This window comes from Agelaius phoeniceus, chromosome 16 (assembly GCF_051311805.1).
Source record: "Agelaius phoeniceus isolate bAgePho1 chromosome 16, bAgePho1.hap1, whole genome shotgun sequence".
In the NCBI taxonomy this organism is placed as follows: domain Eukaryota; kingdom Metazoa; phylum Chordata; class Aves; order Passeriformes; family Icteridae; genus Agelaius; species Agelaius phoeniceus.
The window spans coordinates 12,219,726-12,244,504 of NC_135280.1; the positions used below are offsets into that span (position 1 = coordinate 12,219,726).

At 39.4% G+C, this 24,779-nt stretch overlaps 1 protein-coding gene across 43 annotated transcripts in view; it reads right to left on the reverse strand.

Moving 5' to 3' along the window:
- The window catches only part of RBFOX1 (RNA binding fox-1 homolog 1), a 1,204,921-nt gene that overhangs the window by 90,268 nt on the left and 1,089,874 nt on the right, over positions 1 to 24,779 (reverse strand). For all 43 annotated transcript variants that reach the window (XM_077187091.1, XM_077187084.1, XM_077187083.1 and 40 more), the window contains 2 exons: positions 4,364 to 4,507; positions 1,806 to 1,859 (listed from right to left, as the gene is read on the reverse strand). In XM_077187091.1, the coding sequence (XP_077043206.1) occupies positions 1,806 to 1,859; positions 4,364 to 4,507 (198 nt within the window). The remainder of the gene's footprint in view (positions 1 to 1,805; positions 1,860 to 4,363; positions 4,508 to 24,779) is intronic.

Sequence of the window (24,779 nt, forward strand, 5' to 3'; positions counted from 1 at the left end):
AAAAAAAAAAACAAAAAGAAAGAACAGAAAAAAGATGTCCCTCTCATTCCTAATATTTCTTTTTTCCTTAACCTTCCACTTAATTGAGAGACTCTAAAGATACTTTGGCAAATGAAAATATGAAAATATGACAATACTCTGTAGCTGAGCTATCTCTGAGCAGGGGGAGAGGCAGCAGCCTGAGCTGTGGGATGCACCCAGCCCTGCCTCAGGCACCTCCAGCAGCTCCCTGGAGACAGCTGGGCTGCAGCCCTGGGGGAGCAGGAGCACCCTTGAACAGGTCTGACCCAAGTGTGTAATGAGGCAGGGATGTTACAAACCCAGCCAGGAAAAGCTTTTCCTTCTCCCACGCTATCCAGGATCTTGCCTTCAGCACAAGGCACTGGGATGTTTTCATGCTGCAAAGCCAACGTCAAAACAAAAAGCTCAATTTGGAAACATCTCCTTATGCCATCCCCCAAAACTCGAACAAATCCTTACACTTGTGCAGGTGTGGTGGTTAAAACGCCCACCTGGGGAAGATTTAGTGGCTAAACAAAAGTTTCAACTCCCCCCAGGTGTGCTCAGCTCCACCCTGTCAGCACAAGCAGCAAAGGTGCCAGTGGGGGATGGCTCTGGAAATTAATGGGATTATGCAGCAGCAGCAGGTCTGGACAATCCATGCATTTTGCAAACATTGTTGAACAACCATAATTTAACAATAATAAATTTTGGCCAGAGTAGGAGATTCTAAGCTACCAAATTCCATCCATTTTAGTTGTTTACTGAAAAAGTGATGAATGTTCCAACTGAGTTTGGGCTGGCAGGCAAGGGGACTAATTAATGTCTGAGTAATAAACAAGGAGACTTCAGCTGTTCCATTTAGGTTTTAAAAAAAAGTGAAGGCTTTAATTTCAGAAAATAAATATTAACAGAATTAAAATACATCTGATTTAAGATAGATTTTTGATGTATATGATTCTTTAATGACAGGCTATAGAGCTGGGATAACATTCCATCACCAATAATAAATGATATATGAGTTACAGGAAGATTGAAACATTCGTGAATAAACTTTTTAGTGTGTCTGACATGGCAAGAAAAGGAAAAAAAAGATATGCATATGACAGACATAAACCCCTATAATGCAGCTGATAGCACAGGTGAACACACTGGGCTACAGTTTTGCACCAGCTGATGCAGTCCTGGCCATTCTATCTTGCTTTATTTCTTAAATACTGAATAAATTGAAGTATGCATTTAAGGCAAAGTAATTTTTGGAAAAAAATATTAAAAGCTTGCAATACAATAAGAACTCTTTTAATAAAATAAATGCTAAAATAGATTGTTTTCAAAGGGTTGGTGTACTAAGGCTTTAACTAAAGAGGAAAACATCTGCACTTAAACTGAAACAATCACATATTTTCTTAGCTAATTACTAAAGAGGATAGTTATTAGGTATCATTGTCATTTTTCATTTTGATAAAGGAAAAAAAATACCTGTACTAATACAAACCTGCCTACGAATATCTTTAATAACTACGGACTCATAAAATAAATGAAATAATTACCCTTGAAGAATAAGGACAGCAAAAATCAACATTCCCATGTAACAGATGACAGTTTGGAATAGTTAAAATTACCCCCTTTAAAAGATATGAGTCCAATGATTTTCATACTGCTTAGAAAACTGACTGACAGCTCAGAAGATGTTTTCACTAACATAAAATTTCAGACATTATTTTGTCACAGCAGTGCAGTTGTTTCCTTTTACTCATATATTTTAAACAAAACAAAAAATTCCACAGGTGAATTAAACTGCTTACCTTTGAGCCTCTCTCATTAAAAATAATTTCAACATCTAAGATTTTACCAAATTGCTGCAAAGAAACAGAAAAAGTTACATGAAAATTCGATAACTTCAACTCTTCTATCATTTACAACACAGAGGTTTGTTTCAGGAAATACTGCAGAACTTCACAAATGTTAAACAATATAAACCCAAATATTTTAAACACAAAAAGAAAGACAGATCAAAAGGAGTCAGATCAATATTATTTCTAAATTGTGTGCATCATTCTGCTCATTGCACAGAGGAACTTGAAGCTCAGTGAAGCCCCTGACAGAGAGGAAAGAGCATTAAACTGAGAGCACAGTGAAGTAAAAGTCACAAATTTCAGCATTTTCCAGAAGAGGTGAAGGAGTTTGGTCACTTCTGCATTACAGGAATAAGATTAAATCAGGTGGGAGTTTTGTTGCTGGCTTCATGGACTGAGGATTTCTTTCCACCCTTGCTGAAATGGGTAACCATTATTCCCTAAGAAGGTTTGTCTTATTGGAGCAAAATTTGGAAAACTAGAATGGATACTCACTTTGGGGGGATCTTTTCCTCTGCTCAAAATTGTATTTTTAGTATAATATTAGAAGTGACTGTTATTCCTATTGACCTCCAACAGCACTCAAGTCCCTAGACCTTGTTTGCACAGAAAAAAGCTGAACCCAGCTGCTTGTCCCAGAGGAAAAGGCCCTGTTGGATCTGCCTTAGGAAGGGAATAAATGTTACAGCAATTTCTGTTAGGACACATCTTGTGAGGTGACCACGTAATGCAGCAGGGGGTCATTTGTGATATTTCATAAGTCATTGACATGCAGTATGGATCAGTGTTGGCACTGGTAAGTGACCCAGTATCTTAAACAAAAAGGCAGAAATTGGAGAGGGGTAAATGGAGAATAATCCAACAAGAGTCCCAGGAACTGCAGAAATCAGTACTCCAGTCTTTTCAGATCTAATAGACAATTACAGGCCAGAAAGGACAGTATCCCTTCTCCAGCTTATTAAAGAGTTTCAATTGACCATGAAAAGTCAACCATCACTTGGTACACTTAGTCTTATTTCATGTTCTTGCATTCACCATTTAATCAATGTTTTAGCTTCCACTTCAGCCTTGATTCAGACACAGACTTGATATTTAAACAATTCTCCTCTGTTACATTCGTGTCCATGTAAAAATATCATCTACTGTGTGCTTAACATGGACATAATGCAGACCTGCCATATTTCATATGAAATATTTCAACGCTCAAATACAGAAATCTCATTTTTCTATCATTTCAGAAGCTATAATTTTTCTGTTACCAAGTCATTCTGGAAGTCAGCTGGAAACTCCAGCCATTCTCCACTGTCAGTCTTTTGAGACCTAAGACTTAGAAACATTAAAAAGAAATGTGTTTATTGATTTATAAATTAGTACAATACCTACCAAAAAATCCTTTCATTTAATGTTTTTTTTTCAAATAGAACCTATTTTAAGTGGTTTGTTTAGTTTAAATAAATTAGCATCTTTTTCTCTGGAGGGTTAATTATTATGCCTTCTGCTGATGAGCTGGAAGCTGTGTTCAGGGGAGGCAACTTGTACCAAGGCAGATCCAGCAGAACAGTCACTCATTTCCCAGTACTACAACAGGATTCTTTTTCCAGGGACTGCTTCCTTCAGAGGAATAAATACTGAGAAACACCATCCTCTGACTCACATACAAACACATTTTAGAACAACTTAAAAATCTGAACATGAAAGAGGGAAAGAAGTGCAGAGGCACGAGGCACTTGGTGCTGCACTGAATAACCAGCTGTAATGCAGGAGAGAATTGGGTTTAGTGAGGCAGAATAAAGACTGTGAGAGTAACAGAAATACTGCAGTCCTGACTTGGGTTCCAAGAGATGATCAAGTACATTTCTAGATGAGGTTTAGTGGGCATTTCACACTAAAGCTGAGAGTTCTTGGAGTAGAAAGCCAGTCTGAGCTCTCGTGTTTATAATCCTATTGCTGCCGGTGTGTCCAGAGCCTGTGTGAAACACAGGGGATGTGCTTGAAGGCAGCTGTGGCCTGGGGGAAGCACAAACAGAAAAACGCTAACAAAAACCTTCAAAGGTTTTTTTGCAGACCTACAAAACCTGTGGAGATGGGTGAGGATTCCCAGGTCTGAACTTTGTGCTGAAATTCGGCCTGTGCCTCCCTTACTTAGGAGGTCAGGCACTGAGTGTTTAACATCACACTCTCCAAAATCAATAAAAGCAGGCAGATAAATCTGGATGTGTACAGCAGCAATATGTATGCATTTAAAACACCACAGATAGCTTTTTGTGCATGTAGTACAAAGCACCCAAGTGCATCACATCCTGCAGAATCAGTGTCATTTCCCAGTTGTGACTGGCAAATCAGATATTTGGTTATACACAGATTAAAGGGGAAATCTTTCCTGAAAATGGTTAAGCAGCCTCAATCAGAGATACAGCCCTCCCAGCTGCCTCTAATACAAAATACCTATTGCAATACAAATGTAAAAAAAAAAAAAACCAAACCAGAAATAAATGATGAGCACTTACACCAAACATTTGTCTAAGATCTGGATCCCGGAATCTGAATGGTATATTTGAGACGTGGAGCCGTTTGGGCTGTGATTTGTTTTCTGTGTTTTCAGAAGATTGTGTCTGTTGCTGGCCATCGGTCTGTGCTGCATCATCTGTCTGCTAAAAGGGTAAAGCAAAATAAAGCACACTGTAAGCATTGTTAATACAAGGGGGTGAGCTTAAATTCTCAAAAAAAAACAAAAAACCACAAACCAATCAACAAAACTAAAATCAGTTAAATCTGCTCTAAAGTAGTCAGGAACACCTGAAGTTTAAATACATGAAAATCAAATCCATTTCTGTCTCAACAGCATACATTTCCAGTGATAATATGTATTTGGAATAAAATGGACAATGAGTAAATTATTATTTGTAGATTTGCTTAGCTATTCTTAAATAATGAATGAATATATCTCCCTCTAAGATTGTAGAAACTCCTTTAACCCCTTCTATGTTTGCCAAGGTGAGGAACAGAACCTGCAGTCCAAATGCTGCCTGCTGGCAGAGCAAGGCAGACCCTTTCAAATGAGATTAGTGCTTTTATTCAGAGGCCACTGGGATTCTCCACAGCAGGCAGGGAACACATCTCATCCTCTTTGCCATTTCATAAGCAGTGCTGATGGGCACTGGAGGGTCATTCTGTCCAGATAAATGGTGCCCATTATGGAAAAGGCCTTGAGTTGTGAGAGGGAACAGAAGTTTAATCAGTGGTGAAGGCTGCCTGACACAAGTGTGAGAGCCAGAAACAAAGTTGTGCAGATTTTCTTCCTCACCAAAATAAGGCTATGTCATGGTGCTTCTTACAGGGACACCGTTCCCTGGATTTAAAATTCTGCTTTAAAACAGAAGGACGTGGCCATGTGCTATGATTTAACAAACAAATCACAAATCCGCGGTGAGATGAGGAAAGAAAACATAAAATGCCCCTCATCCAAAAAGTAAAATTATCCAGTGCTGGCCCATCAGTATGTGATAGAAATTACTCATCTCTGTTCTTTGATTATATCCTACAGTCCCTAATTAATTACTGCTTGTACAGCACACAGTCATTAGCCAAGGCTCTGTATGGGTATTTCAAAACAGCACAGTCACTGCTTTGCATGGGCAGAAGGGTTGGGAAGAATAGAAGGGGAAAGAAAATGGTTGAATGAAAAACTACAAGGATGATGTGACAGCCATCACTCTCTTTGCTCTTTCCTTTTCCTGTCTGACCCAGTTGTTTTTATAATTATTCATCTTTCTCTTGTCTGCTAATGTTACATTCAGTTTGTCTTCGTGAGTTTTCTCATTTAAAGAACAAAAGGAGAATTGCCCATTTCCTGCTAGTATTTCTAGTATTTCTTTTAGGAGACAACAGTTTAAGCAACATAAAAATGGTTAAATAAAATAAACCTTACCACACAGTTTTAGTACCAACAAGCCTGTTGAAGAGGAAACAAAAGAACTCAAACAGAACACATCATTTACATCAGCAATAACTACATAGAAATTGAATTCTAGCAAGTGAAATTCAACAATATCCTCCCTAAGTAATACAAATGTTCTCAAATCAAAAGTACTAACATCTAAATTGTCTATACTTATGTGCTAAGAACACTTTATAAACAAAGGTGCTCATTTCTGCAGCAGCATCATTCCATCAGGAGCATCTCTGATATTTCACAGGACATGATGAGACTCACACAACTACAAACTTTTTTGTGCACTGAAGAAAGATTTACAAGTGATCCAAACAAGTCATGGGATCAGTTCAAGTATAAGCCTAAAACTGAGTCAGTGCCACCACATCTCTTCATGTGCTACTCCCTGAACTCACAGGCCCACAAAGTAAATAATTTATCTTTATGAATATTTAGTGATTTACATAGAAAATATGGTATATAGCTGTCAAGAGACAAAAATGTTCCATGCTAATCTATTGTTAGCTAAAATCAACTCAAAAATTCAAACTTTAGATTTTGAGGTAGATGTTTCACCCAGAGACACCACAGGGATTATTTTCTACCTTCAGGCATAAAAGGAGAGAAATATGAAAGAAATTTGGTATGTGAGAGCAGGTGGGGGATGACAGACTGGAAACTCCTGAAATAAAACACTCCTGAAGAATTTGAGGTCAATTAGATTATTCTGAAGAGAACTAAAGAATTCTGAAGGTGCTGTTAAGCTTCAGGAACAGAGGGTGCCCAAGGAAGAAATTATATAATCAGTGTCCTGTATAAATGCAGATGGAAAAGAGTAATCTCTGTTCATTTTATTCATAGAAATGAGGAGTAGAAGAGCTGAGCTGTGCACCACAAACATCCCAAAACACTGGTACCAACTGCCCTACTTAGCAGCTGAACAGCTTATGGTCAACAAAATCCAGTGAGGTTTCTGAGGGTGGTGTAAAAATGGAGCTACAGATTATGGGTGAAGAGGATAAATCCAGGTGCTGGTATTTTCCAGGCCTTTGGTTGGTTTTGCCACTTGTTAAAATCATTTTTATTCTAAGAAGCCTCAAATCTGCACTCTCAGCACAGAATGTCTCAGAGTCTGGGCGGCGAGGGCTGAAAAACAGAAACTTGAGCAAGTCCCTGTCATCCCTGATTCATAACTGTCCACGACCCTCAAGATCCCTGGGGCAGAACTAACAGGGCTAGAGCATTCAGAACATATGAAAAGGCTTAGCAATGCAACAGGCACTTTCCAAAGCACATGATCATCCAGAAATCCACAGCTGTGCCTGGAGATCTGGACAGGATAACCGCGAATTGGAACTGGAATGTGAAGATGATGCAAAAATCAACACCAAGGAGCCCAAACACACACACAGGGGCAGAGGACAGGCTGGATCCTGGAAAATCCCAGTCAGGCAACTTCCAGAGCTCCGTGGACTCATGGAAGCAGAAAGTAATTTACCTCACACATAGAGAATACATTTCAGGAGAACACCTTCACTGCTGGAGGACCTGAACAGTGCTATTTGATATTCCTTTAAAAATTAATCTATGTGAGGATGTGGCATTACCCTTCCTCCATCCCTGCAGTCCTGGATGCAATCAGGCTGCTTTCTGGCCCCTATTCCACCACATATTTGCAATTATAACATATTAAAGGTTCTTAATATATTATAATCTTAATACTTACAATGAAAGTTATAAAAACAGAATGCAGAAAGAGGAGATCAAATTCTCACTCACGGCAAAATAAATTGAGGTGAGCTCCCTTTACTTCAGGGAGCTGCTGAAGGCTTAAGTGTTAAAATAAATTAGAATTGAAACATTCTTACAGGTAAGCAAAGCCATATCAAAGAGGGCATTTCCAAAAAAGATTTCTTTTTTACATGTAAGATAATTTCAGTATAAACATTTGGCATCCTTTTAAACCAAATTCATCATTGGGAGAGTTAATATCTATTGTTTTCACAAGAAATTCTTTACCTTTAGCAAAATCCTTTTCTTTTTGTTTCCTTAACTCAGTTCCAGAAACAGAAAGCTTCTATTATTTAAAAGACTTTACTCAAGTTCTTAAAGACTTCACAGTAAAATTGTTAAGCTAGTTTTAAAGTAAAATGGTTAAAGTAATTTTTCTGGTTTCCCTTCCTAGCTTTGTCCTGAAAATTTAGGAAACAAAAATCATACAAGTGAAGAAAACCACTAAACCAAATATTTGTTTGGATAAAATAAATTTGACAATTTTTTGTTTGGGAAAAAAATATTACACCCCCCCCCCCCCCTTACTTTAAGGCCATTTTAATCCAAATTTGCAGCAATTTTCACTCAAAAATACATTCTAAAAGCTTCATGCAGCCCCTAATACAATCCCATTTCCCAGCTGATCCTGACTGGGCACTGGAGTCTCATTCCCACCCCAGCACTGCTGGTAAAGGCCCCACACACAATAAAACAATGGTCAGTGAACCTGAAATCAGAGAGGGCCTTGCACACATTGCCTGGCTAGAAAAACCCCATTCCATTCTCCTTCCTGGCTAATAGCAATTTTCTGTGTCCCTTTCCATCCATCACTGCAGACAGCCAGCCCTGCAATGTCCCTTACACCGGAATTTTAACTGTTCCACTTTCCCTCCGTTCTTTTTCACCGTCTTCTATCTTTCATTTCCTACAAAACCACCATGGTGTGCACAAAATCTTTCACCCTCAAAGCCTCTTCCCAACACAATGAAATGCAGAAAATTGTTTGCACACCCCTACAGGAATGCTGTTCCCAATCTCAGCTTTTAAAGACTGAATGGAACACAGACTGCAGCAATGCCTGGAATGGATCTAAACCTTTTATCTTTCTGGACAAAGTGAAAATAAGTACTATTGGAACATGAGAAAGCATTACCAAGTCTGGATCATCCTGCTATAATCTGCAAACAAACACAAATCTGTTGCACATCTTTTAAACCCATACAAGTCTAGAGGAAGAACAGCCTAATTCTAGCAGGAATAACCTCTAAAATATTTACAGGGAGAAAAGCAACAGGGAAGAAAAAAAAGGAACAGGTTATTTTTGTAAATATGATCAATGGTAAATTAGGTGCTGAGTATCTCATGTATACATGCCAGAATAGGGTAAAGCTCTTCAGAATTTTCAATTTAGCAAAAAAGAAAGCACCCACTGAATTTTTTAATGAATGCTCAAAACAGCACCTGTTTTTTTTCCTGCTGCACCAATCAAGTTATTTCTCAGAGAAAAAGAGCTTGTGAATGTCTTCTAGGCATTATTTGATTAAGTTGACAATATTATGTGAGCAATGGCTGGGTACCCACTGTGCTGTACTTTTGACCAAATTGATTTGTGTAATGAACACTTGCTCTGTCTCTTCTCCAGCCTGAACAGGGCTCTTGATTTAACCGGTGGTGCTGGAAGCCAAGTGAATTTACAGCCCCCACAGTCATTCTCTCTCAATCTGGAGAGAATAGCAGCAGCAGTACATGAGCAAGCATAATTCAATACATTGTGCTATAAGCACAGAAAATAATATCAGAGCTCTGCAATATACCTGTTTGATTTGATTTGTAAACCCGATAAAAAAAGCAATCGAGAAAAGTTCAGCAGAAAATATATATATACGTCCTGAGCAAAAATATAACCATGCCCAATGTGTACAAACTGAAAAAATCATGCATAGTAAATCATCTTCATACTTCCCTCAGATAATATTGCACATTTTCCATTTTAAAAGGATCTAGATTCTGGAAAGTTACCTTTCCATTAAAAAGTGAGCAAAGAGAATAATTTAAAAGCGAGTTTGGGACTTTCTGAAAATGCTGTTTCCCAGATACACCACTAACAGAGAGCTGACAAAGTGATGGGCTTGCAGCTTTCCTGTTTTCTTAAGTAGATGGACTGATTAATTAATCATACTTGTTTTGGTAAATTTATATTCTGAAAAGTCCCAGCTCTGCAATGTGCTTCCCAGAAGCATAACACCACAGAAAAAACTGAGTTATATACGCAAATCCATCTGTTTGGGCTTAAATTCACACAAAGATGTACACAGAAAAAAATTCTATAATTGTGGTATTTCACAATGGGGATAAACAATACCAGAAGTATCAGTGACTTCTCTTGTGTACTGCATCTCTGCTATCCTTTTCTCATGAATAAGATCAATAGTAAGGTCTCATTGCTTTCAGGATATTAAAAGTTGAGATTAATTCTTCAAATTAGCTCTAAAGATAAAAATATTTCCAGTACCTCATACTGCAAAGCATGCAGCTCATGCCACATCCATTTAACCCCTTAAGAATCCCTTCCTGAAGAGAAGGTGCACTGTTCCTTGTTCTGATCTAATGCAAAAAGCACACAGATGTGGGACTTGCTGCAGTGCACAAAGGAATTAAGAAATGTAATAACGTAATCACGCCTACATTTGATAATTTGGAACTAGATGATCCTTAAGGTCACTTCAATGCTAGCCCTTGCACGATTATGTTGCTAAATTTCTGGTGTAGCTGAGTGTCTCATGCTTGGTTTCAGAGACTATGCAAATGAAACCCTGCAGGGCAAGCCCTGACCTCCATCCTATTTTTAATGGTAAAATTCCCCTTTATTTCAGCTGGGTCACAGTTTCACCCCAATGTTATACCCACTTGACAAAGTAATTTCAGCATTACCACCAACTTCACTGTATTGCCCAGATTACAAAAGGTATAATGGTTGCATATTCTTTACAAAAACATTTTATTACCCAAAGCACCAGATGCAAACTGAGCAAAGCAGTCACTGGGCCAGGTCTGAAAGAAGCAGGCAGAGGAGCCAAGGCCTGTCCTGAAGGCTGGGCTGTCCCCTCTCCCAAGTGCTGAGCTCCCACCTGTCGCAGACAACTTTTATGAAAAATCCTTTCCTTAGGAGTTTTCCTCCTGAGAAGCTGAGAGGCCTCAGGAACAAAATGTAACCAATGGTTATCTGCTGCTGTGGAATGCAACAGGTGCATCTGGAATTGGGCTCATGTGGTTGTTTCTAATTAATGGCCAATCACAGCCCAGCTGTCCGGACTGTCTCGGTCAGCCACAAGCCTTTGTTATCATCCCTTTTCTATTCTTAGCCAGCCTTGTGATAAAATCCTTGCTTCCATTCTTTGAGTATAGTTTTAATATAATATATATAATAAAATAATAAATCAGCCTTCTGAAACATGGAGTCAACATTCTCATCTCTTCCCTCATCCTGGGCCCCCTGTGAACAGCACCACACTCACCCTGGGCCCTGCCCAGCCCATTAATGCCCAAGAGCCATTCTCCCTCCCATTTCCCTAATGGCCAGGGTGTGTCTGATGTTCAGTTGTGCCCATTATTGTCATTAATAAACCCATTTTTGGGAGGTGAGGTGTGCCACACATACACATTTCCCTAATGTCAAGGGTGTGTTTGATGTTCAGTTGTGCCCATTATTCTCATTAACAAACCCATCTTTGGGAGGTGAGGTGTGCCACACACACACATTTGGGCTGTGAGAGACACAGGCAGGGTGTCAGTGCCCCTCTGGGGAGGGAGAACACCCAACCACCTCCCCTCTGCAGCACTGCCTCTCACAGCCCCTTGAGCAGTCAGATGAACACAATTTACTGCCAGGAAGACAGCGTAAGGTGGCTGGCTCTGACTGGGGCATTTGTTTTAGATATACTGCCACACACAAGCACACCCTGCTAGAATCCCTTAATCCAATTTACTGACAAATGAAAAAGAACCTGAATAATTTTGTGCTTTGCTTCAGCAGTTTCTGACGTTCCACTATTGAACATGCTCTGGGGTTTCAGCAGGCTGGGTATTGTTCAGGGCTGAAGACTTACAAGCAGTAGTGATTATTTCTCTCATTTCTAGATGGATGCATTCTGGATGCTGATACCACAGGCTACAAGAAAGCACTGCTATTATTGTGATAGCTTATGCATGGAGAGCTAGCAGCCTAAATAAGAGATCATTAATTCTGGGGACAGATAGGAGCAATAAGATAGGTTTCTTAAGCCTCTGGTACTGCAGGACAACCAAAGAGTAATTAATAACTTGGCTACATTAATTATTTCCCCAATTAATCTTCCTTAACAATATGCAATATAGCTCCTATATAGTGCTTTACATTGCCTTTGCTGGTTCATCATTTTTCTTCTAAAATATTCAGCAGGGTCTCAGGGAAGAGCAGATCAATCATGTCTGGAGGAGAATCACCAAGAGCCATACATTTTTTGACTTGAGAACACCTCTCAAAACTTGGGCCAAATTTTCTGGCATAAAGAGCAGATATTACTTCTAAAAGAATATTTGGAAAATGTTTTAATAGAGTTGTGTGTAACCAAGCAGTTGGCAAGTTCAGTTAAGGACATGCAGCTGATGCCAGCATGTCAGTAATGTGAAATGGGAGAAGGAATGATAAAAGGTTCCCTCAATGAATTATTTATTGCTTGCATCGATTCAATAAATATTTCTGACCACCTACTGATCCCATCCACAACATCACAAGAGCAATTAACAAAACCTTTCCTAATTAGCTGCATCCTGGCTCCATTAGCCAAGAAGGAAATGCATACACACTATGAAGATCTTTAGAAGATCACACTACGTATAATAAAACTCAATTATTGTGATATTGTCACAAGATAACACTAAAATAAACTCCTTGGATTTATTCTTTTAAAAAATAGCAGACAGATTAGGAAATATTATACTGTCAAAGGACAAAAGCATTAATTTAATCCAAATAAAAAATCTTAAGTAGTGATAAAGAGACACAAAGAAATAGTCAATTGATTTTGTTATTCCTCTTTCATCTGTTAGTCAGAAGTCTGTTTTCTTTCTGATCTAAGTCTTGCAGGAAGAAAGTGTTTAAAAATAACCTTGTTTCAATGCTTGGAAGCCTAATGTAAAATCCAGACAGGCAACCACTGAAAACATACTAAAAACCCCATGACAGTAAATATAGAAATCTTGATTAGAGAGGTTTTTATCATTTGAGTAGGAGCTGTAGCTTCACACTGCACAAGCTGGTTCACAAAGTATTACCAGAAGAAGCAGCCACCAGGATTCTCAGCACTAAATAGTGCCATGCTCATGAGATTTTCCCCACAAATTGCTCAGCACTTTTACTCTGCAGATTCACCTCTCACTTCTCTCCCTCTGGAGCTCCTTTCCCCCTGTGTGTCTGAAAGGACCCACAGCACTCATGGGGTGGTTTCATGAGCACCCAAAGCCTCAAGAACACACCTGCCCCTCCTGACACCTCGGGGCTCAGGCTCCTTCCACTCACCACTCCACAAAAATTGCATTACAGGAAGTAAGATATAAAAAATTATATAAAATAAGACTTGGAAAGCGCCTGAAAGTATCAATAGAGAATAGCTGTGGTATGTTCTAAATACACAGAAATAGAAATTTGCCATCTAAATAACAAACTTTAAGGGAAGAGGGGTAAAATAGATGAAGAAATGTTGAAAGGTTTTGTAAAGCTTACAGGTAAATATTCCTAATGGTTATGATAGGCCTTGAAACACTTCAAGTCACAATTTGATAGGCAATAAATCAGGACAGTGTCCTTGAGGATAAGACTTTCTGACTGATGCAAAACTTGGCATGCTTGGTTTCTGGAAATCCACTGATTCTCCCCAAGTTCTCCTGTCCAGCTCATTTATTACCTTGATTTATGAAGAAATTACTCAGAAAAAAAAATAAATCAATACACAGTAAGGCAGCTGTACTTTTACCTGTGGCCATTCATTCATGCTCAAGCATTGCTGCTCTAATATAGAATGAGATTCATTTTTTAAATGTTCTAATTAGCTTAAAAATTCTTTCCAGTGTTATCCTTCATAAGTCTACATTATAAAAGGCTGCTGTGCTGCAATAAAGCTTATTAAACTTTTGTTCTGGCAGCAGGCTCTATCTGGAAAAAATAACTTTCAACATCTGCAACTAACCTGTACAATGCTGTGACATCTGACAATATTTGTCCAAATAAAAAAGGCACTAATTAATACTGTGCTACACCGCTTCAGAGGATATGACTTTCTTGAAAAATAAAATAAAAAATAAAAAGGAAAGTATCTTTAGATGGAACATTTGCAGGTTTGGCTATGAGTTGTTTACCCTCAGCTTGAATCAATGCACACCAGTTTCTGGAATTCCCCTCTGAACTGGATTGATGTCATGCATGTAAAGTCCCTTTTTGTGAGAGCTGTGTTGACACAACCAACTGCTGAGCCAACTTGTGAGAGCAGAGTTTCACGCTGAGAGGCAACGGCTGATTGCTCCAGCTCCAGCTCAGGGAAAGAGAGAAAATGTGGCAGTGTGATAAAAGGTTTTTCTCTGTTTGACCCCTCACCTCGTGCTGGATCCCTACTGGGACATTCCATTTGCTCACTTGCATATCTTTGCCCAAGGAGTCAGCTGTTGAAGCCTCTGAAATACAGAGGAGTTTGAGGGTTCTCCATGTCACAAAAAGACATGTTCTAAATCACACTGCTCTTTTTGTACTGAGGTACTCACCCCAACTTAACAAGCAGCAGTTCAGTTCCTGGCAGGATAGGAAATTCTCAAACTTAGATTACCCATTTCATGAAAAAAACAGCTGAATTCATTTTCTCTTATTGGGTGTGTTGGTGGTCTCATATCCCAGCAGGCTGCAGCCAAATGCAAGCAGCATTTCCAAAGAGCTGAGACTTTCTGAATGGAAAAGCAGGACTGTACCTGCTCCTCTCCAAAAGCAGCATTCCTGAAGTTTCCCAGTGGCACAACCAGACACAGACAAGTCCACATCAAGGAAAATGATGCTTGATGTAAATCATTCTTTTTCATCCTTCTCTTCAGGCTCACCCAACACCTTTCCTTCAGTAATGTGAAAGACAATTTAAAGTTTTAGGAAACATCCATTTGTCCTTCTCTTCTCCCACTTGAAAGAAGACACAAATCTAAGGAATAGTGGATGTTTCAAAGAACTTTTAAAGGGTTTAAACCATCATTTCAAATCCAGCTGTGAATGCTGACGTTGTGATGAATTCTGCTTGATCCTATGAATGCACAATGCAGCTCCCACTGCAGAATTGCTTTGAATACTGATACTCAAGTTTAAGGAAGCATCTTTAGAACTACTGGAAACAGGACTTGGATTCCCCTGAAATCAACTTTCCTTTCCTGGAAAAAGTTCTCAGGAAAGGGGACAGAGGAGACATTCTCTAACAGCAAACCTGGAATCAGGAGGATTGGCACTGTGAGTTTAAATCTAATTCCCATCCTTCCCTCTTTCTCACAGCAAACCTGCTAACAGACCTCTTCCCTTATCCATCCTCCAGCACAGCAACAGACATTTCTGAGCCAAGATATTTCTATTTCCATCTAACATCTGCACAGAGAAGCCCTACCATTGTCAGGCAGTTTTTCTGTCTGCAGTTCCCTCCAGGAATCAGCGCAGGATGGCACAGCCACGCTCACTCCAGGGGCACAGATTGATCTCCCTTTGGTTTCTCAGGAAGGGACTTGGCCAATGGATGCTGTTGGGAGATGAAAGCAGGCAGGGTGGGGTGACTGATACCCCAGAGGGTTGTGCTGCCATGCAGAGGGACCCTGGCAGGCTGGAGAAACAGGCATGAGGAACCTCATCAAGTTCAGCAAAGTCCTGCACCTGGACAGGAACAGCCAGAGCAGGGCTGCAGGAAATGAGTCCAAGTGGAATAGGAGTCAACAATATGGGAGGGATTGGAGCATCTGGCAAACAAGGAGAGAATGAGAGAGCCAGGAATGTTCAGCCTGCAAAAGAGAAGGGATAAATGCCTGATGGGAGGGAGGAGGGATGAAGGAGCTACACTCTGGCCAGTGGTGCCCCGTGAGGGAACAAAAGGCAATGAGCAAAAGCTGCATCACAGCACATTCTGTGGGGGAGCTGGGGAAAACTCTTCCTGTGAGTGCTCTAACATTAGAACAGATTGCCCAGAGAGCTTGTGGAGCTCCTCCCTGGAGGAATTCAACACCCATCTGGGCACAGTCCTGAAGAACCTGCTCTAGCTGATCCCACTTGCTTTGTCAGCAGATTGAAGCCAGGTTCCAGTGACAACGACCAGCCTTGTGCACCCCTGGGGAGCAGTGACAGAGCAGGAGCAAGGACAGCAATCAGAGGGTCAGGGACCCATTCAGTGGGTCAGGGACCCATTCAGGGGGTCAGGGACCCATTCAGGGGGTGAGGATGCTGTTCAGTGGGTCAGGGACCCTGTTCAGTGGGTCAGGGACCCTGTTCAGTGGGTCAGGGACCCATTCAGAGGGTCAGGATGCTGTTCAGAGGGTCAGGGACCCATTCAGTGGGTGAGGATGCTGTTCAGTGGGTCAGGGACCCTGTTCAGAGGGTCCCATGGCAGGCAGAGCTGGGATGGGGAGCCCAGTGGAGATGGGCAGAGCAGGAAGGAGCAGCAGACCCTGACAAGGAGCATTCACCAAGGCTGATGCCAGAATATAATGAAAAAACGACATGCAAAGGAAGAACACTGAAAAAGGGACTGGGGAAAATGTTCATTTGGATGGGCAAAAATTTCCACTTTCTGTGGTGCACAAAACACCCCCCACCCAGAGAGATCCTTGTTTTCTGTGACCTGCTCCAAAGAGAACACAGAGAAATGGAAACCTCCACACCTTAGCATGGCACTGCAGCAGAATAAACATTACATAAAGCAAATTATCCCACAATAAAGCAATATTATTATATCAGCAAATGGCAACTGTAGGTCACCTCTTCCCATCACTGGTCTCCATCGTGTGATGGCCACAACCCAAATAAACAAGGCACTCTTAGGGAGGAAGGATTAATATCACAGGAAGGCACTCCAGCACCACCACTCTGCTCACTGTGCACTGATTTACTCTGTTATCCTATTTTACATTTAAAGCTCACTGGGATAGTGAAGATTCCTACATTCCTCTTGTAAATTCTCTTGACATATAAATTGAGTATTCTGTACAATAGTATAACCATGGAAGTAAATAAATACATTTATTTTTTGGACACCATCTGTTAGTTCCTAGGATTTTTAGTCCTTTCTGCATTCCAGGATCCTTTCCACCTGCACAACATAACTCAAGTCTCTCTCTGCACAGGGTTTGTTTCCCATATTAGGAACTGAAAGTTGTAATCATCACCTGATTCCTTGAACTATAACAAAAGTGTGATCTATTATTTCCAGCCAATTGAAATGAAAAGGCAACATAAGGGAAAACTAAAAAGAGAATTTTGCCAGATGCCTATCACAGACTTAGCTTATCAGCCACCAACCTCTGTGACAATAATGCCAGTGTCCCATACCCCAAAGCCAGTCTTTCATCAAGCTCCATGAATAATTTACTTTTTTTAATCATATTTCAAACTTCTACTGCAAAATTAAGCCCCCCAGTCCCAGTCAACCATCTCTGTAGGTTAGTGACTTAAACTGGAGAAGGGGAAAAAAAAGAAGAAAATATGTTTCAGTTATTTTTAAGAAACTGCTTCTCAACCTAAGCTTGTCTCCCTAACTTGTATAAGAGGTCAGCCAAACAGATTTTCAGTTTCTTCAGTGATTTTGGGACATGCAGTTATGTTTAGCTGCAATGCTGTTTCAGAAAATATTTGGTAATCTAACATATATCAGAAGAAACCCTTTCATGGTTCTTTTTGCTCTTTTCTAGGTGTGGAACTTTCGTTCTGCTTTGTACACTGACTGCCTTTACTGCTTTTTTAGGCAAAAAAGAGTTTGGTCAATCAGTTTGAGAAGCAAGCTTACACTTCATAAACTGGGCTCCAAGAATGTGAGGAAATCACAGGGTTTGGTTTTTTTAAATCCATAAAACCAGACCTTATTCTGGATGAGTTAACAATCTCTGTGTGAGCAGGACTCAGACACTAATATGAGAGGAAGTTATGGCAATAATTAACAGCCATTTGAAGTAAAACTCATTTAGAAATATAATGAACTGAGGACACTTAAACAGACTTCATTCAGGGAAAGATAAAAGAGTAGCTTACAGAAATATGGCCTGAATTGCATTTCCATTTACATCATCTACTTTTGTAACACCTTTCCCTTCCTCTGCTTCTAAAGGAAATAATGTAAAAAATGCACTTTGCTGCACTTCTGGAAGTGGATTTAAAACTGAAATTGTAAATTATAGCTTTCACTGTCCACTCCCATCTCAGTAAAGAATTATTCATCTGCTGACCACTCAATAGCTAGAGAAAAACTACCACAAGCAGCTTTAATTATTATTTACAAAATGAAAAGAAAATCAGTTCAAGGAGTGAGACTGAAAACGGTCAGTGCAATTTGAAATTCCTTTGGTTATTTGCATAACCATCCACTATGTTTTAATGGCTGCAGTTATGAGATTATCTAAATTCATGAAGAATATATATTTATTAACACATATAACTCAGCACTTTTACTCTGCCCTGATTAGAATGTCAGGTGAACATTTCAACTGAGGGAAAATGAATTGTGAGCCAAGGATGGGCAGCTCTGTCTCCCCTGACTCACCCAAGTGAAGAGCCTCTAATAGACACTGAGAGGATGCATTAAATTAGGAACCACGCCACTGAGCTCTCTCAAATTTCCTTTAAATAAAAAGCAAGAAGAAAAGGTTAATTAAGTTCTACCACACAATTCTATTAACAATATCCACGACTACTGTAGCATGAGGAGGACATTTAATTCAAAAAAGGAAGAAAGAAAGGGGGAAGAGGCTCTGGTCCATCAGAAGGACTGAGCAGTGGGGCTGCTTCCAGGCACTGAGACTGCTACAGCAAAAAAAAACCCTAACAATAAAATAAACAAACAAATTCCTGCCCAAATGTATGGCATAGAGAGGCTCATAACCTAATATGCAATTATAAATTGGTAATATATAATATTACCTATATATAGATAAATAATGTATATGTTATATATATACATTATATACATTACATACATTATATATATATATATTTATATATATATATATAAATTTTTCTCTGTTACCATCAAAATCCTGCATTTTGTACTACAAAGCAGCATTTGACAAGGCAAATCCAGTATCTGCTATATTGGCCTACCAGGGCTTTGTCATTTGGATTTCTAGCTTGACCAATTGCTCCAAAATAAAGCAAACCATCTCAGCATTTGTGAAGAAATACATTTTTTTCAGAGGAATTATGAGGGCTTTTACAAGATGCTTCACTGTGTGGTCTCTCACAGGTTTTTTGTGCTAATTCTGTCAGCACAGCAAGAGCTCGCAGTGTTCCTTGCAAATTTAAATAAGGTCTTCAACTAAAAATAATCTAAAAATAATCATCTACAGAGATTCCTGAAGATATATTTGCACAATTCAAAAACTATCAATTTAAACTGTATCTTAATAAGAACAGAATGTGTAGATTTTCAACACCTCAAAATAATAATAAAAAAGGGTCTAAACCAAATATTTTCACTTCATCATTTTTCTTGTCTAGTCCCCCAAAACTACTGAATAACTTCCAAATGCAGATGTACTTTTTGAAGAGAAAAAAATTGAAAAATAAAATACTTCTCTTGTAACCAGAGAGTAGAGAAGGCTGAAAGCAGGTATCAACAGCCTGCAATTTTTTTATATTTGATTCCAGATTTTATTAAGTGTGTCAGTTTAGCCTGGCCAAAACGTGGCACTTCATTGAAAAGAGTGGAACGGACTCCAAAGATTAATGACAGTAAAATTATCCTAATCTGTCATAAGCTCTGATATAACAGTAAGAGGAAGTAATTTGCTTTAGTAAAAAGCAATGAGCACCAAAGCACGAAAATTAACACTCCACAGAGGTAGATATTAAATGAGAAATATTAGCTGCATCAGCACATTGGAGACAATTATAAACTGCAGAGGATTTCTGAGACTGAGAAATACTATATTTACTATGATAAAGCCAATTTCACCACTGAGTAAAAGCTCAGTTTGTGATTTTAGTACTGAATTTCTTTCCTCTCAAAGGTAACTTGCATTACTGCTCTCCAAAATTTATATCACTTTTGTTTCCTTTATGCATTATATTGCTTACTTTATCTCATGGAAACTTATTAATACAGAGAAGAGAAAAAAAAAAATCACCGAGTATTACTTGATTTTATTACTTTCTTTGAGCACCCAGACAACACCTGACATGCTTTGGAGAAATTATATTAGTCAAAAATGGGTTTTTATCAGTTTCAGTCAGTGAGCATTTATGAACAGATGAGAGCCTCTTTTCTTTTTTTTTTTTTTTTAATAAAGAGAAATAAATGCGAGAAGATAAGTAAAAGTACACAGGGAAGATACTTTGGCTTTACATTCTTGTATTAGAGAATAAATCCAAGCTGAAGATTTTTATAACCAGCAGCATTCATACTGAAAGGTGCTAATGCATCATTATGATCTAGCAGGTTGCTGGCTGTGTTTTACAGCCTTTCACACTACATTAACCTTTTGTACCTCAAGTATTTATGACCTCATAAGTAAGTATTTATCAAACTGAAAGCTCATATACAGCACTGTATTTTAGCTCGCAGTTTTTAGGAACATTTATAATTTCTCTTTGCCTGCATTTAGAATCACTTTGGTTCACAGTCCGTGTTTTTAGCAAAGACATTAATGCAAGGTAAAACTGGTTTTCCCACTATCCATGGAAATGACACAAAACTATAAAATGCCTTAAGTAGGGTCTCATGCCAATGTAAAAAAAAAAACCCAAAACAACTTCTCATGCATATTTTACTCTAAAATAAAGTAATAAATTGTTAGAAAATGCAAATACAGATGTTTTGCTTCCTGCAATATTCAACATAATATCAGAGCCAAACAACCAGACAAATCTGGTGCTCTTGGTACAAAAATTGTCGCATTTATTTAAGTAATAGGTGCCTCACCTACATAAGCTCTGTATTTAGTCAAAAAAAACCAAACCAAAACAAAACAACCCCACAAAATAGAGCAATTCAGGCATATGCACAGCCCCATTTGAGGAAAAAAAAAAACCCACATCTGACTAATGTATGAAACAAATATTGTATAAATACAGTATAGGTTGCAAATATTCTTGCCAGCAATTCCCTATGAAATCTGAGGTATTGAAACCTACTGTGAGCAAGGCCAAATTGTAACTTCAGACCCATTCCTATAAAATTTGGCCTAACAAACACTATGAATTTTTCTATCTCTGAGAGAAATGAGGCCTGTCCAAAGCTGCCTTGCCTTTGTTCTCTCTCAGGTGTGTGTGACAAGGTAAGGCACTACCCTCCTACCCACAGGCACCTGAGCAATGGCAAAAAAAAAATAATAATAAAAAAGGGAAAAAGAAAAAAGACATCAAAGGAAACCCATGAGGAAAAATGCCATGGAAGGGGAAGAAGGGTCTCAGTTACAACCTTCTGCACACTTCTGCAGGGCTGGTTGAGAGAAGAAGCAGTCAGTCTCAGCCACTGAGGGGTTTCTGCCTGCTGGCAATTGTACCAGACACAGATCACTGTTGACCCTGCCTGCTGCAGTTATTGTGAGGAAAAATAGAGGAAAAAAACCAAATATGAATAACTTTGCTACAGATGGAACAGATGAAGGAGGTGCTGAAGTGCCCTTCTCCAAGCAGAAGCTGCCAGTCCTGCTCCTTGTCCCTGCTGGCATCTCCTGGCACCCTTTGTGCAGCTTGCTCAGGCTGAGCAGTGCAGGATCTGAGCTCAGCACCCCCGGGCCAGCTTCCAGTGCCCCTCTGTCCCAACCATCCCTGTATTTGGATTTGTAAAGCTTCACACCACACCTGAACACTTCTATAACTGCCCCACCTATAGCACAGGGAGCTGGAGCCCCTTGGAGCCCTGGCAGCTGCCACATTCCCTGCACATTCCCTGCCCCATCTCTGACTCCTCAATCCCCTTCCTCCCTGAAAGAGACATGAAAACTGTGCCAAAGCTACAGAGCAGATGCATCTTCCCACTGTGTGTGGCAACAGCTCCTCACACACCCCAGGGTGAGGGGTGAACAGAGTTGGTAACTTCACCCTGTCTGCATGGAATGTCTCAAAGTTAAACCAAGCTGCACAGTTTTGCCTTTAAAAAAAGGACAAAAAAATATTTATATAAATATAAATTTCCTAAGTAACAGAGTATCTCACCAACATTCTTTTTTATTCATCCACCTGAAAGATTGCATTCACACAAATCAAGCTGAGGCTGTGATCTATTCAAAGCTCAATGCTCCAAAAGCATCAGTTCAAAATGAAATTCAGCAATAGCATTCTGTTGTTATGGAGAAAAAAAACTATTTCTCAGTCTAGACACTTGGGCTCAGGACAGCCAGCCTCTGCAATCAATTTTGTCACAGATTTGCCTCTGGCAGGTTATTTAAACTACTTGTACCCTAGTTCCTTCTCAACAACAGCAGAAAAAAACAATAATTATAATTCAGCAAAATCTCACCAAATGGACATAAGGATCAAATAAATCCTTTCATGAGATGCTTGGAGAGGATCATTCTCTAAACTCAACAAGAAAGAATCACACTAGATTAGATCAGCAGCAGCACATTCAGAAATATCTCAGTCTTGCAGCCAACTCCCAAACCTAAAGAACTCCTGAATAAAAAGAAATACCTTCATCATTTGAGGTCACAGACTTGTAAGGTCTCTATCTCAAATTGTTTTTTGCTACCCCACGAGAGTGGTAGGAAATAGAATCCAACTCCCTCAGAGCAGAGATGATCAACTGAAAACATATCAGAAATTTTGGAGAAAGCGCAGAAGGGTTGCCTTGCATTCATACCCAGAGATTCCCCTGTGCTCTGATAATAAAAACCCCTCAGCTGCACCAGAGCCCATCACACATCCTCCTGCAGCCCCTGGGAGGGCAAACCCACTGCAGGAATCCCCAGCATCAGTCACAACCCTGTGACAATTCCTGAGCCCCTGTGCTCTGCCCCTGCAGCACCAGCCTCAGCCTGGGGACTTTGTGTATTTCCCACCTTCAGTATCCCAGAGAGGGCACAGGGCACTTGTGCAGTGGCTACAGACAAAGCACTGAAGCAAACTTCCAAAAAACCCTTCAAGCCCTCACAGCACTCAAAGCTCTTTTTCTCATGACAAAATTGGCACTAGGATATTGTTTTCACCAAGAGAAGGGCATGGTGTAAAGGTATTTCATCAAAGTGAGAGCAACGAATTTATCATCACCTGGGCACTATTCAAATTAGCAAAGAGCCCAGCTGCAAAAAAATGTGAATAGATTTTGGCATGAAATATCTGCTCTTGTTGAGAACTGCTGAGCAAGTGCCACACCTGCTTCTGCATCTCATCAATAGGGCAAGGTAGCACAAAGCATCCCCAAATAATTGCTTCTTTCAATTGCATCTTAAAGATTTTCTGGTTAAATCCCAATTCTTCACCCAAAAAATGTGCTCAAGAACAATCCCTGGTAATGAATGCACAGTTTGTTAGAGGAACAACAAACTTATCACCAGCTGCTTTTTTTCTCTGCTTTTTTATTCCCAGCAGCAACACACACATGAGGGGAAACAGCTTTCCAGTCATGGGTGTGACACCTGTGTGTGACACGAGGGACCTTCCTGTAAATGTCTTAAATAACCCTATGATGAAGCAAAAAGTCTCCTTTTTCTTACAATAAAGGCAAAGCATCCTTCTTCATGGAAGAAAATGGATAGATGATAGATAGACAGACAGATAGATAACCTAAAACTTGCATATTCAGCAAGAAAAGCCCTTTCTTCTTCCCACTGAAGGCAAAAAGCTTTAAAACACAGGGCACAGTAAGTTCAATCAAAATAAAAGGTATCAGGTTCCTAAATTATAGCTCCTAGCTAGATGGTTCTAAACTTAGCAGCTCTAAATGATCAGGGTCTGAAATATGTCAAATCAATAATTCAATTAATCAGAAAGCTACTCAAATGTGGGGCAATACATTATGTTTATGTTAAGGAAACTGGAGATACTGAGAGTAGCTTCAGCTCCCAACCTGAATAGATTATCTGTAGAGATATTAAACAGCTGATGATGGTGGAAAGCAATTTTTCATAGTGGGTGGCCATGGCTGGGAGGGGTGACACATTTCTCAGTCAGAAACACGATACACAAATGATGGATTTTTTGCCACAGCAAGGCTTACTACACTTGCCTAGTTAGGATTAACATCACCTGGATCATCTGGCACAGAGTGAGGAGATGTAACATTTCTAGGCATGCAATAGTCTGTTTAGGAAACTTAACTTTGAATAACCCCAGACAAATAGCCCATATCCTCAAAGTTCCAGGCAGAAAAATTACATGCATTGGGCTAAGGGGCATATGTGGGAGCCTGGGATATGGCAAATTTGTTGTCTTAGCAGTAGGTATTTGGAAAAAAAACAAGCAAACAAAAAAAACCCCCAATATTAAAAAAAATAATAAAGTTTTATTAATAAAATAATAAATATTTATTATTTTATTAATATTTTAAATATTTATTAAAATTAATAAAAATATGTGAAAAAACAGAAATTAAAAAAACCCCAACCTTACAGTTGTATTGAAATATTGAAAACAGAACAATCTCTTCATACATAATAATAGTAAAATTATAAAAAAGGGGCTCTCTCCATTAGAAAGCACAGAACAGGATCAGTGATTCAGATGCTGGTGCCTTTGATTGAACATATTTTGTCCCTAAAATGCATTAAAATCTTTGGGAAGTTGACTTTGCTGTACACGCAAAAAGAGAAGCAACACGGGAAATGGCTGCAGCTCCTTTCAAGAGAGAACAGAGAGATAAAAGGGATGGATGTGCCATGCTTTCAACTCAGTGGGGAAAAAAAGAGAAGAGGGAGCCCAGCTCAGAAATGAGAGCAAGTTCTAAAATTGGAAACGCTTGCTGGAGACAGGAAGAAGCCAATAGCAGCATTTTAGGCTGGTGTGAAAGTGCTTTTATTGCATGTGTGAG